This window comes from Hoplias malabaricus, chromosome 14 (assembly GCF_029633855.1).
Source record: "Hoplias malabaricus isolate fHopMal1 chromosome 14, fHopMal1.hap1, whole genome shotgun sequence".
In the NCBI taxonomy this organism is placed as follows: domain Eukaryota; kingdom Metazoa; phylum Chordata; class Actinopteri; order Characiformes; family Erythrinidae; genus Hoplias; species Hoplias malabaricus.
Window position 1 is genome coordinate 16,399,454 of NC_089813.1, and position 14,678 is coordinate 16,414,131.

At 39.7% G+C, this 14,678-nt stretch overlaps 1 protein-coding gene across 5 annotated transcripts in view; it reads right to left on the reverse strand.

The window, feature by feature from the left end:
• The window catches only part of bsna (bassoon presynaptic cytomatrix protein a), a 146,350-nt gene extending 139,570 nt beyond the window's left edge, over positions 1 to 6,780 (reverse strand). For all 5 annotated transcript variants that reach the window (XR_010795312.1, XR_010795311.1, XR_010795313.1 and 2 more), the window contains exon 1: positions 6,637 to 6,780. Coding sequence is in view for 1 of the 5 variants with exons in the window: in XM_066643498.1 (XP_066499595.1) it covers positions 6,637 to 6,755 (119 nt within the window). In the remaining 4 variants the exon portion in view is untranslated. The remainder of the gene's footprint in view (positions 1 to 6,636) is intronic.
• Between the last annotated feature and the right edge of the window lie 7,898 nt (positions 6,781 to 14,678).

Consider the following 14,678-nt stretch of genomic DNA (forward strand, 5'->3'; position numbering starts at 1 on the left):
ACATATTCAATAATGTGTTATAAAATTGTTTATAATTTTGTTTAAAATTCCAGTAAATGGCGTATGTGTATACACACTCTCACCTCTGGACAATTTCACATAGCCAATCAACAAAGTATACAATACAAACTACATAAATGAACAAACCCTCAGTTAATTAGCAGGGCTACATAGGTATTTATCTACCCATCAAAAATACATTACCCACTTATTCTGCATGCATCCAATATATGTTAGTTAAATATTATGTGTACAATATGTACATTAAATTTGAATCATAATGTCAATCATAAGGGTGGTACGGTGGCGCAGCAGGTAGTGTCGCAGTCACACAGCTCCAGGGACCTGCTCCAGGTGACTGTCTGTGAAGAGTTTGATGTGTTCTCCCCATGTCCACGTGTGTTTCCTCCGGGTGCCCCGGCTTCCTCTCATGGTCCAAAAACACATGCTGGTAGGTGGATTGGAGATCCGTAGGTGTGAATGTATGAGTGTCACCCTGTGAAGGACTGGCACTCCCTCCAGGGTGTGTTCCTGCCTTGCACCCAATAATTCCAGGTGGGTTCCGGACTGGATAAATGGTTACAGACAATGAATAAATAGTCAGTCCCTAATGATATATGTGCATTCCAAGGCCTTATATATCAGATTTCTATATGGGGGTGTCATATTACTCTTTGCTGTGGTAATGGTTTCTACACTTCTTTGAAGGCTTTACGCTAGATTTTGATGGAAATTGAATATTGATATTGACTGATTAGCTTTGGATAACAAATGCCACTCCAACTCATCTCAGAGGTATCGCATGGTGCTCGATCACTCTAAAGAACACAGTGCCACTGCTCCACAGCCCAATATTGGAGGCCTATATACTCCTTTGGCATTAATAGACATAGTCACCATATGCTCATGTGCAGTTGCTCCAAAGTGTCCCACTTCATGTTTTTCAATGGAGATTCTGTTCAAGCCCAATGGAATGTCTGTGTCCACAGGTGCACTTTAAGTATCTGAATTCACTTTTTATAAGTGCTGTTGACAAACCTTTGGGCATTCAATATATCTCAGGGTTAACGTTAACACTGCTGATGCTAGCTCCAGTCCTGAAGGAGAAACCCCTGCAATCACCAGACTGGATATAAATCAGGAGTGATAATTGATCCAATTAGAGAGTAATCATGGACTTGGAGAAGAGCATTCTTCCCTGTGTTCAATAGCGGAATGTTTGTGCCAGACATCAGCATGAATGATTGCACCATTTTCTTGAAAAACAACAGCAGTAAAAAAAATAAATAAATAAAAGACTTTACCAGCATTATCATAGGTTCAAACTAGCTGATAAAAAAATAAAGCATCTGTGTAAGTGCACATTTACAACTGTTTACTTGCGGTGTAAACATATTCTATCAATATTACTTGCAGTAAGGTATGCGGAATATGTGAGTATCAGATGATTATTAGTATATACAGGACTTTCTCCCTGTGGCTATCCACTTATACAATGTAGACTACAAAGCATATTCTGGTTTTGTTTGTTGTTTTGAAATCATGAATGAACTCATAGAAACAGTACAACATAACAACTCATCCCCATCACTAGTCAAAGCAGCCAAACTCATTAGTGTTCTCCTCCAAGTGGGTTGAGCACTGTGGTGATTTTAACCATGACAGTAAATGACTGTAAACTCTAAAAAGGTTGAAAGCAGTTTCTGTAACAGTGAAACGCCGTAAATACTTTTATCAGCCAAAATGCACATTTTTACACCTCTTTACTGTAAAAAAAAATACATTATTTCACTGTTAAACGCACAAACCATTAGGGGCGGTACAAGTTTCCAAGTACTGGGAGGAGCTGAGACTCATTAGGGAGCTCCCAGCATGCATTGCCTCTCCATATTTTCTGTGATTTTCAGAGTTTCTTAGTTTTTTTCCTGTCTTTGAGACTTTTTGATTTTGGGTTGCATTGGGGTGATCACTGTGTGTGTTTGTGTTTCTGTGCATGTTATGACGAGATGTGTGTTGGTCAGGATCACCATCATGCCTATGTTCCGAGTACTGGAGTGTGGCACCCAGATACTGCACATTTCTTTGGTCCTTTTCGCAATATCTCCTTTTAAGGGCTGAATCTAGAATGTGGTTTGGCTATTATCTAAATATAGCTATATCTCAGTCTCCACTCCCTCATTCGTAACACAATTTACATGTTAATTTTATGACAAAAATGTTTCTTTGTTCTTTTTATGTAAATTCTGTGGCTTTTTTTACAGTGTATATCTGTTTTTTTTAACAGAAACATTCTGTAAACAAAACTTAAATGTAAAATGTATGATTGCCAAAAACATGACCGTATATTTTACAGTGAAATTCTGGCATCCATTTTTTTTTACAGTGTAGGCATTCATTCATTCATTACTTCATTCATCCATCCATTGTCTGTAAGCGCTTGTCACATTCAGGGTGGCAGTGGGTCTGGAGCCTACCTGGAATCATTGGGCACAAGGCCGGAACACACCCTGGAGGTGGTTGCCAGTTCTTCACAGGGTGACACACACTCACACATTCACTCTCACACTCACACTTATAGATACATTTGAGTCAGCAATTCTCCTATCAACGTGTTTTTTTGGACCATGGGAGGAAACAAGAGCACCTGGAGGAAACCCACGTGGACACGGGGAGAACACACCAAACTCCTCACAGACAGTCACCCGGATAGGGACTTGAACCAACAACCTCCAGGTCCCTGGATATGTGTGACTGCGACACTGCCGTGCCATCCATTTTGTTTTGAATTAACCTGTTTCAGAGGGAGCTTGCAGTAGTCAATAATCTTATCTTAAAAGTTTGTAGCCATGGTGACTGGGAGAGACTTACAAAAAAGAGGAGAAATCAGCAAAGAAAGAAAAAAAATAATAAAAATAATGTTTCACTCTTTGTTTCCTCATTGCTCTGAGGTTGGTGCTGAGGTATACCACACAGCATTATGGTATATGACAACAACAGTTGAATAAAGTGGTGTTTCTGATGGAGAACAACCATCTCCGTATCTGACCTCACTAACGATAGAATGAATGTAATGAAATCCTTAGAGTACTGTTACAATCTTACTTTTTTCTGCAAAGAGTAAAGAGGGACACACTACCCATTAATACTCTTGATTTCATAAGAAAGAAGAACCCAGCCAACAGTGCACTGTTATTCTGAGTAATACAGCCAGTGCGAACAGAAGCCAAGTTCAGCTTGGATCACTTTAGGCACTGGAGTCTGTTACAAATCCCCCCTCAGTGTCCTAAGCCCCAGAGAGTGCTCTGGTCTATCAGTCAAACCTCTATAAACAAATGTGCCCAGTGGCCTTTCTCTGTTCTCTGTACTAAACCACAGTTCATCGTCCACATTTTTAACAAGCTCCAAGCTCGCAGGTGTTCTTCTTCAACTTCATAAACTAACAGATAATTTCTGAATTCCCTTAAATATGTGTTAAATATTGTTCTTATTCCAAATAAATATACGCATTTCCAAAACAGTAATTTTATCAGAGACTGTAAAAACCTCATTTTTACTAAATGTCTTTTTACAAAAATAATAATAATAAATAAATAATAATAGAGATACATGTTTTTCCTTGGACAGCCACCATTTGTATTGAAAGAACCTCAATTTCACTTTGGAAATCACTACCACATCATTTAACCAAAAGTATGGACACTTATGTTAACATTCAGATGAATATGGATTTAAGCAACCGTTCCCACTTCTGGATATGTTCCTTTTTAGTCTCTTTTTTGAAGCAATGCTGAGGGTCTGTTTATATTCCTGCACCAAAAACACAATATGTTCACGTTCCTCATCCCTGGCAAAGCAAGACCGGTGAGTAGCAGGCCCAGCCGCTGTTTCAGCGATTCCTGAAAAAAAGTCATTACAGAAGTCCACTGACTGTTATTTGGCAGAAAGGAATAAAGCTTCCCTCCTTGCACAATAACATCTCGCTGGGCTTGTGTTGCTCAAGGCTATGTGTGGAGCATCAGCAAGGGGGACGTATGCTATCATCAAAACCTACAAAAGGGGCCTGGATGTGTGAGAGCTGAATGAATCAACTCGTCTTGACTGAATAAAAATAACAAAGCGTTGCTTATTTCTGTCGTAATCAAGAGGAGCCCAACTATTCTTCACTAATCTAACGTCTGGGCACATATGCTATCCCACTTACCGTACTCTCTCTCTCACACACACACACACACCTCAGCATGATTAACAGGCGCGTTCCTCCTCTCGACACAATCACAGGCTGATTACCAAGGGCAGTCAGGAGCCATTACCAGCGTTTGAACACCATGTCACACAGTCCAAAGGGGTGGGAGGGGTTTGGGGGTGCTAACACTGGGGAGAAGTGAATGAATGAACTTACTGCTCTTGTGTGATTTTCTTCCTCTGTGGGCAGTTTCACACACACAGTGTCCAGGCTTTGTCTCTATTATTAGAGCACAGAGCTCTATTACAGTACTTTATATCTCCAATAATAAAGGACATCTCTAATACTCCAGTATTACAATCACATATCACAGCGCATATCTCTATTATAAAAGGGCATATAACAAAGAGTGCATCTCCGTTTCAAGAGTGTGTAACTCTACTATAAGGGTGTATAGCAACACATGACTGTATTATAAGACTGTATATATACAACTCTATTTTAAGGGTGTATATCTGCATTATAGGAATTCATCACTTTCTATTATATATGTACATATCCATTAATAAATGCATAGCACTATTATAGGAATATATGTCTCCTCGTTATAGAAACGCATAACTCTAAGAGTGTACATCTCCATATAGTGTATTTCTTCTTTATAAGAGCACATGGCTCTATTTTATGTGTATATCCCTATTAAAATAATGTATATCTCTATTATCAAACTGTATATGTCCAGTTTAAGGTGGCATAGATATGAAAATGCATGGCTGTTATAAGTGTATGTCTCCATCTTCATCATATCATATATTTCAGTCAGCATGATGTAGGTTACTGGATATAAGAGCTTATACCTTCGTTATAAGACCATATACCTCTGTTATAAGAACATATATATGCACTATAAACGTTACGCACATCTCTCTCTCTCTCTCTCTCTCTCTCTCTCAAAGTGGGGAGGGGGCAGGAAACGTGACGAGGATGAAATGAAAGAGCGGGAGCAAACCCAACTGCACGTGATGCCCCCTCCCTCCCTCCTCCCCGTTCACATGCACTCCTTTGACAGCGTTATGGACACTGTCGCCTGTACGTAACGTAATATGCGTAAACATAAACATTTATTACTAGTATTGAGGCATAAGTTTGAAAATTCGCTCGCTGTGGAAGAGGTTTGCACGCTAACAGTCCCTTATATAACACGTGTGAACACGAATCACGGCCAACGTTCGAACACCAAGGAACCATATGTGCAACCCATGGCGTATTTTCGCACGTCGTTCCACCCCGTACAAACATTCAGCGCTGGAGCCTAGACTGTAAAGGCTTCGTGGTCATTGATGGAGAGGAGGGCGTGGAGATGAATTACGTTGCGCAGGGGCTGTGAGAAAACACAGCTGCCTTCTGAACATTCACATGAATGCGTAGCTGTTGTAAAACAGGAAAACAACGCGGGAACGTCATGACGGATGATATATGGAGTTACAGCAATGGCACAGTTAAACCGTTGACAGGGGGTTACGCCGAAGACATGAAACCATGAATTGAGCATCTACGTGTGGTAGTGAGCCTCTCATTCACACGTACGCTACGAACACGCACACGGAAGCACACACACACAGAATCATCCCTTAAGTGCTTTGAATGTGTTTCATAGCCCAGACCTTCCATCCCTTAAGATGATGATGATGATGATGATAACTAATGGAAATACGCTATGTGAATCCCCGTAACGCGTGAGAAGGACGTGAATGGGAGTCGTGGGGCGTCAAGAGTATGGTGCAAGCGTGATTCATGCACATTTTCAATCCAATATAAGCTCAAACCTTAACATTTCTAACTCTGCAGTAAATATTGGAGATGCCTCAAGAGTACTCCAGTCCATTTTCTGTTTATGAAATAAGTACTAATACCAGAACACTAGTGTAAAACACAGTGACAACTTCGATGTATGGGAGGTACGTATAATAAAGCTGTGAAAGCAATAATACGGATATTGCGAACATTTGGCATGTTTTAATATGGGGATAGTTGTGACAGCTTTGTCTGCTAAAGGCAATCTTAGAAATGAAAGGAGCCCATGCGTGAAATTGGCAAGGGGTGCTGGTGGGGAGGGCTACATTACTACAGCTCTCCTGCATGGGAATGAATCACTGCGAAGCACGGATTGCCCCCAGAATAGATGCATGGGGGTTGGTTACTTTCTCCATTTGGTGTTCAACGGAGTTCACTCTTGGCCAAAGTGCATACTCGTGGTGTACAAAGGCATAAAACAATGCATCTCCAAAATGGCAACTTTACAGGAGGAGAAATAAGAGGAGAAATTGTCACAGGCTGATTTTACACACACACACACACACTATATATATATATATATATATATATATATATATACACATTGAAAGACCTTTGGAGAAGCCTTGTATTTAAGGTGGAAGGGAGACCGGTTTTACCTGCTCATAGGCGCCCCCGCCGCGGCGCCATTGACGGGCTTGTGGAGCTGTCCGGGGGCCGGTGGTGCTGAAACGGAGCCCAGCACATCCCCGCCCTCCACACTGGCCTCATTCCCCATCGCCTCCTTCACACACAGCCGCCCAGCAGGCCGAGCGAGGGACCGTGTCCGAGGTTAATATATGCGCGCGTGAGTGTGTGCGTGCGTGTAAAATAATAATAATAATAATGGTAACAAAAATAATAACAACAACAATAATAAAAGCGTCAGCGGACTCAGCGATGCTCGTCTTCCGCCATCATCATCATCGCCCGGAGAGCGTCGGGCGCGCGCATAGAGAGCGCGCGCGAGAGAGGAAAGGAAGGCGAAGAGAGAGACAGACAGAGAGAAAGAGAATGAGAGAGCGGGAGGGGCAAATGGCGAGTGCGCGCTTTACGTCAAGCACGTGAGAGGAGTGCGAGGCACGAGCGAAACAGATTCTGTACGCGCTGACCTCTCAAATTTGAAAATAAATATAAATATGAACACAGAAACATCCAAGAGACAGGAGTATGTAATCAGCTCTTTGTTACTGTTGTTGTGTTGTTGTTTTTTAATTGTATTAACAAAACAAAAAAATAAAACTATAAGAATAATACATTAAAAACTAATACACTATTATCAAAACTAATATTGACATTAATATTCACACACACACACACACACACACACACACACACACACACACACACACATACACACTGTACTTATCATCCTAAGGGGGGCGCCAAACTGAAAGAAGTTTTGGACTAACAATCTTTGGACTACTCCTACTAATAATAATAATGATAATAATAATAATAATAATAATAATAATAATGTATACATTCAAAGCACCCAAGGACGCGTTACAATTTGGCTTTTGGGGATTTCGTTTTTTAAAGAGAGAAATGGAAATAGTAAAAACGTATCTTAAACTGAAACTGAAGGATCATGGATTTGCTACAAATCATATTAATTTCACGTCTAATGATGAATAATATTACAGAAATTGTTAAAAACTATAATATTAAACATCCAGATTAAACAGGACAGTAAACCTCTCACATTAATGATGAATATGATAAATATGAATGCACTGGTGCACATGCTGTTCCTTATTGTTCATCAAAGTATTAGAGTTTGTGTCACAGACTCTCCAGCACTCTGACCTGGTAAAACTGTCTAGGCAATATATTCGTTTATCTGAAGAGGTGGCTTCAGTTGCTAAAGCCCCCCTCTTTATCAGACACAAGAACTACTGCTTTCCTAATTTCCCTGATTTTATTCAAATAAACAATTATTCTAATATCAGTCTTGATTAGATGCATCCTTCTGATCAGTACCTACACTGATCATCTGGTAAATATATATTTCTTTTTTTTTTTAGTTTTAAGTTTACAAGTGGTGCCACCAGGTAGCTTGACATGGGCGTCTGACAGCGGTATAAACAATGACAAATATGTGGGACTGTGTAGGAGTTTTGTAAACAGTCAGTTAGTTATAAAGCCTCATAGCAGCTATAATGCCAGGGGCTGCTGGTGATTGATCCAGCACTTTAAGATGCCCTGGGTCAAAGCCGACTGTTTTAGACCAAGTTTTAATTTGGTCTTAATTAGAAAATGTCCACACTCTCTACCCATACAGACCACTGATCTATAGGCACAAACAGAGACAGTCAAACAGAGTGGCAGGGCCAATGCAAATCTTGGTTTCAGCTGGTTACGATGGGGCATTTATTAAAAATTTAAACTACTGTTGTTTGGAAATTTTGAAAATGATAACATTCTGTCTGGCCTATCAGCATTCTGCAATGTTTATACATCATTTCATAGTTCCTACTCAACGTGCTTGGAACTATGTGGTACTAAAGAAGTACCCAATTCCAGGTACCAAATGTGCCTAAAGAATAATTTAAAAAACAAACAAACAAACAAACAAAAAACAGTAGCGTGGAGTAGGTACCATGCAATGGAAAATTGTCATTACCCTATGGGTTATGGATGACTGTGCTGCAAAAGCAACCACTAGTGGTCCTGATGGGTTATATTGGGGGTAAATCATGGCCCTTTGGTGTTATGATTTTTATTTATTTAATTATTGTTTAATAGCTCTGTTTCCAGAGAAGTTGTTTGTAAAAAAAAAAAAAAAAAAAAAAAAAAAAAAAACCCAAGATTTGAAATTGAGTTCTTTATATTAAACTTTTACATAACTTACAAATATACAAAGAAAAGATTTCCAATATTTTCACTCACCATCATGGTTGTGTATTGTAAATAGATAAACCAATTTACCCCCCTCCAGGGTGTGTTCCTGCCTTGCGCCCAGTGATCTCCCGTAGACTCTGGACCCACCATGACCCTGAACTGGAAAAGTGGTTACAGATAATGAATGAATCAATGAATAAACCAATTTAGAATTTGATGCCTGCCATAAACTCCAAAAATGTGATGTTTACCACTGTTTTACATCACCTTTCCTTTTAATTACACTGTTTAATCATTTGGGAAAAGATATAAGATTACAAGATTTCTTTTTATGTCTAAGCAAAATAACGCGTGATCTGTTTTCCACATGGGCCCTCATTCTAGGTGGAGAAAAGAAAATGTTAACTCATGATGTAGTGCTGAAAGTAAGAAAAAATTATTTCTTTCTACTACTGAAGTGAACCAGAGGGGTAACAAAAAAAAGTGGCTGCAGTATTTTAGTTTTATTTTACAATGAGAAAAAACTATTCTGAGGAGATAGAGTATGCACTAAGGATATGTGTGCTGTACCATCTTTGGCTGGAGCGATTCCACTTAACAGACTGCCAAGTGTAGAGACACGAGTTGGCAATAACACAACCACAGGTGAGACAAACATTTCAGCTGTTGTTTATTGCAACATATAAATTAAAAATAATAAAGTACAGCTGAACACTTTGTGGGCGGCACGGTGGCGCAGCAGGTAGTGTCGCAGTCACACAGCTCCAGGGACCTGGAGGTTGTGGGTTCGATTCCCGCTCCGGGAGGAGCTGGTGTGTTCTCCAGATGTCCACGTGGGTTTCCTCCGGGTGCTCCGGTTTCCTCCCACAGTCCAAAACACACGTTGGTAGGTGGATTGGCGACTCAAAAGTGTCCGTCCGTGTGTGTAAGTGAATGTGTGTGTGTGTCTGTGTTGCCCTGTGAAGGACTGGCGCCCCCTCCAGGGTGTATTCCTGCCTTGCACCCAATGATTCCAGGTAGGCTCTGGACCCACCACGACCCTGAACTGGATATGCGGTTACAGATAATGAATGAATGCTTTGTCTCATCTGTGCCTGTTCAATCAATTTGGTTGTAGCTTAGTGTATTAATTGACGCTGATATGATGCTAATATTGTGCAGCTTGAGACATTTGCCTTCCCAAACCACTGTTAGAAAGTTGGAATATCTCTTAAAACATCTCTTCGTATGCCATAACCATATGTTTATTCAACCCCTGAAAATCACCATCGGAGTATTACGCCTGCTCCACTCAGCTTTACGACTGCCATTTTATATTCTTTCTATATAGAAGGTAGTGCCTTTATCCACTGAACCTAGATTCCTCCATCAGACCAATCCTATAGGGAAGTGTAAATCACCACTCCAGAGAACACCTTTCCACTGTTGCTGAGTTCAGTGTTGACATGATTTATACCATTCCAGCCAACTGCTGCAATTGCATGTAGTGATTTTAGGCTTGAGTGCAGCTGCCCTGGCTCAGCCATGAAAATTCATTTAATGAAGTTCCTGGAACAGTGAGTGATGCATCATAACACAAACTTATATATTATATATATATATAAGTTATATATATATATATATATATATATTGCATGCATTAGCATTTGAACAGCTTGAGTTGTTCACTTGGAGTGGTCCTGACAATTGAAGAACAGGGTGAATGGGGGACAGACCCAACAGATTCAGACTCCAGCCTAAGTGTAGAACTACAAAGTGCTCCTGTGGACAGTGGACCTGAGAGAATGGTCAGTGAGTGTAGAAACAAAGAGGTGGTCAAAAGGTTATGGTTAATCTGTGTACATTTTTTTTACTATCAAAAATGATTCTAAATATTTGATGTTGTTTTCTGACCTTTAGAGTTTCCCTGTAATGAAAGCAGAGTCTCTGCTTCTTTTCAGTAGTCAATCTGCTTTCAATCTTATTTCTCACCTCTCTCTCTCACACACACACACACACACACACACGCACACCCTAAGGCTAAAAGCAGAGATGAGGAAACACCTCTCCAGTATCTCCACGCTTTACAAAGAGAGCCCCAAGAGACTTTAATATTTTACTGAATTGAACATTACTCTTCGCAGCCTCAAACCTTAAAGTGGATAGGGTTCTTTGAGGGAAGGCCTGACTGAGTGAGGGTCGATCTCAGCGTACCCCAACACTGGAGAATCCATGTAGAGCTGCACGATTCTGCCTCCGGACCGGCACCATCACTCTCTCTGACAGGTGTGGCTGGAGCAGTCAGCATTGCGCATACTCAAGGAGATTAAAATTAGGCATCTGCCAACAAGCCACTCCAGCTCTTTCTCTGAGGAAGCACAAGTGGCTATTGGACCAGAAGGCAGAGAAAGATTGATAGAGGGCTGGCATTACTCTGCACTTGAGTCATTGTGACAAGTTGAAGTAAAGGATGAGAATGTGAGTTCCTGGCGAAGAGTGGAGGGAGGGAGGAAGGGGTAAGCCTTTCAACTCCACTGCAGTCCATCAGTAGGCAGGAGGGGTTGCCTTGTTTTCCTAATGAATCAAAGCTTGTGGATTAATTCTCAGAACTGTTGGTCATGTTGATTGATCAATACCCTAATTCTGGAGAGATATAGCAGAGGGTTGGGGAAAAAAAGAAAGAAAGAAAGGAAGATGGAATTAAATGAAAAAAGTGTAACTAGCAACTACAATTCATAGGCATCTTGTATAAAGAATCTCTCTCTCTCTCTCTCTCTCTCTCTCTCTCTCTCTCTCTCTCTCTCTGTGCAGTATTTTGCATACTGAATTTAAATGTTTGAGCTGTCCAACGTTATGGCAGAAACAAACAAGTGTTGAAAAGAAGTGTTGGAAAATGGCTTGAAGGAAGCGTGTGCTAGCCTCTACCCTGAACCCTCCCACAACGGGGTAGCACTGCTAGCCCTTTTCCTCCAATGAGGAACCGGATCGTGAATCTAATTTGGAACCATTCGACACACATCCACCAACATAGATTTGTTTTTGAAAAAAAATTGTTCCTAGCCGGAAACCAAAGAAAAGTATGTCTTTCAGTGCGAACTATTGCTGCATCTGTTGGTTTGTCGAGCGAAATAAGCTTCAGATAAAGCACAGAGGATCAAATAAAACTTTATTGCACACGCTATTTTTTTGGACAAGGGAAAATTAATTTAATAATTAAATTTAAAATTAATTTAATCCATCTTCTGAATTAAAAAAGCAAACCGAAAAAAGGAAATAAACACAGAATAAGTCTATGTGTGTTTTCTGGGGTTGTGGTCAGCACGAATGATTTGGCGAATTTTCTCCGCTGTTTTCACTGTTCACAAGCTCAGCAGGATGGCTCAGAACTTAGTATCGTATACACTCATGTATTAGAACCCACAGTAAAGAGTGAATAAAACAGTTATCTATAGCTATAGCTTCGTCGCTGAATTCACCCCCGCAGCGCTGGAACCGAACAACCCTGCAACGCCCCCCACTGATGACGTATCCTTGGTTCCCATCAAGACGGGTGGAAACCTGGGTCGGTTCACTGGATAGCACCGGGAGTTCTTTTGGTGGAAAAATGGCTATGTGTGATGCAAAGGGTCTTAGAGACTGGGTAGAACAGGCTACTACAAAACTGGGTTGAAGTTGAGCTTCTGAAAGAATAAAAAAAATGAAAAAGTCAATGTCCACAGTGTTACAGGTATCATTGTGAAAGTATGGACATCATACATACATAAATACATACATACATCCTATTCCTCAGGTCCCTGGGGATTTCAGTGAAGGATGTGTTCAGATTTCCATGTTCTACATTTTGTACATTTAAGAAACGTGAAACGGTGATATGGTCATTTGAGTCAACTTCCACCATATTCTCAATTGGCTTAACACTTAACACTACTTTATTTTATTTGGTTATTTTTTCTGTTCTTCCCTTAGGTCAAATACACGTATGAAGAAATCATCAGAATAAATACATAAAAGAAACTTTCACATGTTGTATGCAGCCTTTGCATTCTGTAAGAACTGCATATTCAGTGTTTGGTCATTACTACTTTTCAAAGTATTCATTACAACTCTACATTACATAGTCCTCTTATGTTCTATTTGTTGAGTGAAGTTCTCCATCTAGTGTCAGTGTTGGACTAGAGCAAGTGCCTTAAATACAGGTGCTGGTCATAAAATTATGTCATATTTGGGGTTTTCATTATTTGTCAGTTTTAATCATCAAATTAAAATAAATAAACACTTGAAATATATCAGTCTGTGTGTAATGAATTAATTGTGTGGAATGAAAAGTTTCACTTTTTGAATGGAATTACTGAAATTCTGATTAACTTTTTCATGATATTCTAATTTTATGATATTAAATGAATCATAAAAATATGATTATTTATGATTATTTTTATTTTTCCCATAATTCCACTTTTAATTAATTTAATTCCACCATTAATTAATACAAATACAAATACAAATAACCGTATATATGATTAAAAAGCGCCCTCAATGCGTTGTAGCATTGGTTTGTGTTTGGCTGGCTTTTTAAACCCCTCAGTGTCATTGATGGTCTGAGAACAGTCCACCAACAAAATCATCCAGTCCAAAGCATCCTGTGACCATTGATGAAGGACTAGATGATGACCAACCCAAACTGTTAAGCAACAGATGAGCTATGTCTCTGAATTTACGTCTACAAGCTGGACCAACGAGGTATAACAGAGTGGACAGTGAGTGGACACAATGTTTAGAAATTCCAGCAGCACTGCTGTTTCTGATCCAATTGTACCAGCACAATTAACATACACACAAACACTTACACACCACCAATATGTAAGTGTCACAGCATCGCTGAAAATAATCCACTCAAATCATACCTGCTCTTTGGTGGTCCTGTGGGGGCACTGACCATTAAAGAAGAAGGTGAAAGTGGGTAGTTGCAGAACTACAAAAAGCTTTTTACGGTCAATGAAGCAGAGGGAATTAACAAAGATTGCAGAAAAGAAACAAGAAGGTGGCCATAAGAGCTAATATGGTCAGTGTAGTTTTGCCAATGTTATGACAAGTAGATCTTGATGGGGACCCTGGAAAGGTATAAGAAGATTAGAGATAGTGGATAAACTAAACCCCCAGACGTCTCCAAATAGCTTTTTTTAATTATGACATTCCACAAAAGTGACAGGTTTTTTAATGTTAGAATAAGTTATAGGAAAGGAAAGCATGACATCTAGTGGCAATAAAATGTAACTAAATGGGCAAGGCATGATTGAATCATTCAATAAACCGATGCAGTTGGTAAGAAGTGAATAAGGGCAAGCCCATCTGAGAGCATAATAATGCTTCCCCCCTGTAAGACTTTTGATTATATCAGTATGAGACACTGACCACACTTTGGCTCCTCACTGAGATGACTGCTCATTATTTGCGGTGATTTACTGATTTACTGTCTATAATAAAGAATATTCTGAATTTTATATATATTTGTTTTGCTGGTTTCACATACCCTAAAGCTCTAAACTACTTACACCACAACAGTGACTTTTATGATCCAATATATATCATCCAACATCAGTATCTATCCTCACTAATGTTCTTGTGGCTGCATGTTATATTCACAGCAATATTCCAAAACCTACTGAAAAAGAGTCTTAATTTCAAAAGACATGACTGATAAACCTCTGCCAATATTTTGTCACACTGCACTGAAGTTCTGGTCATAAAAAGTGCACTCCAACAAAAATGAGATATCTAATCAAGTTAAATATTTTAAACATGTCTACAGACCTCCTTCAATGGTGCCTCAAATGTCTCTAGA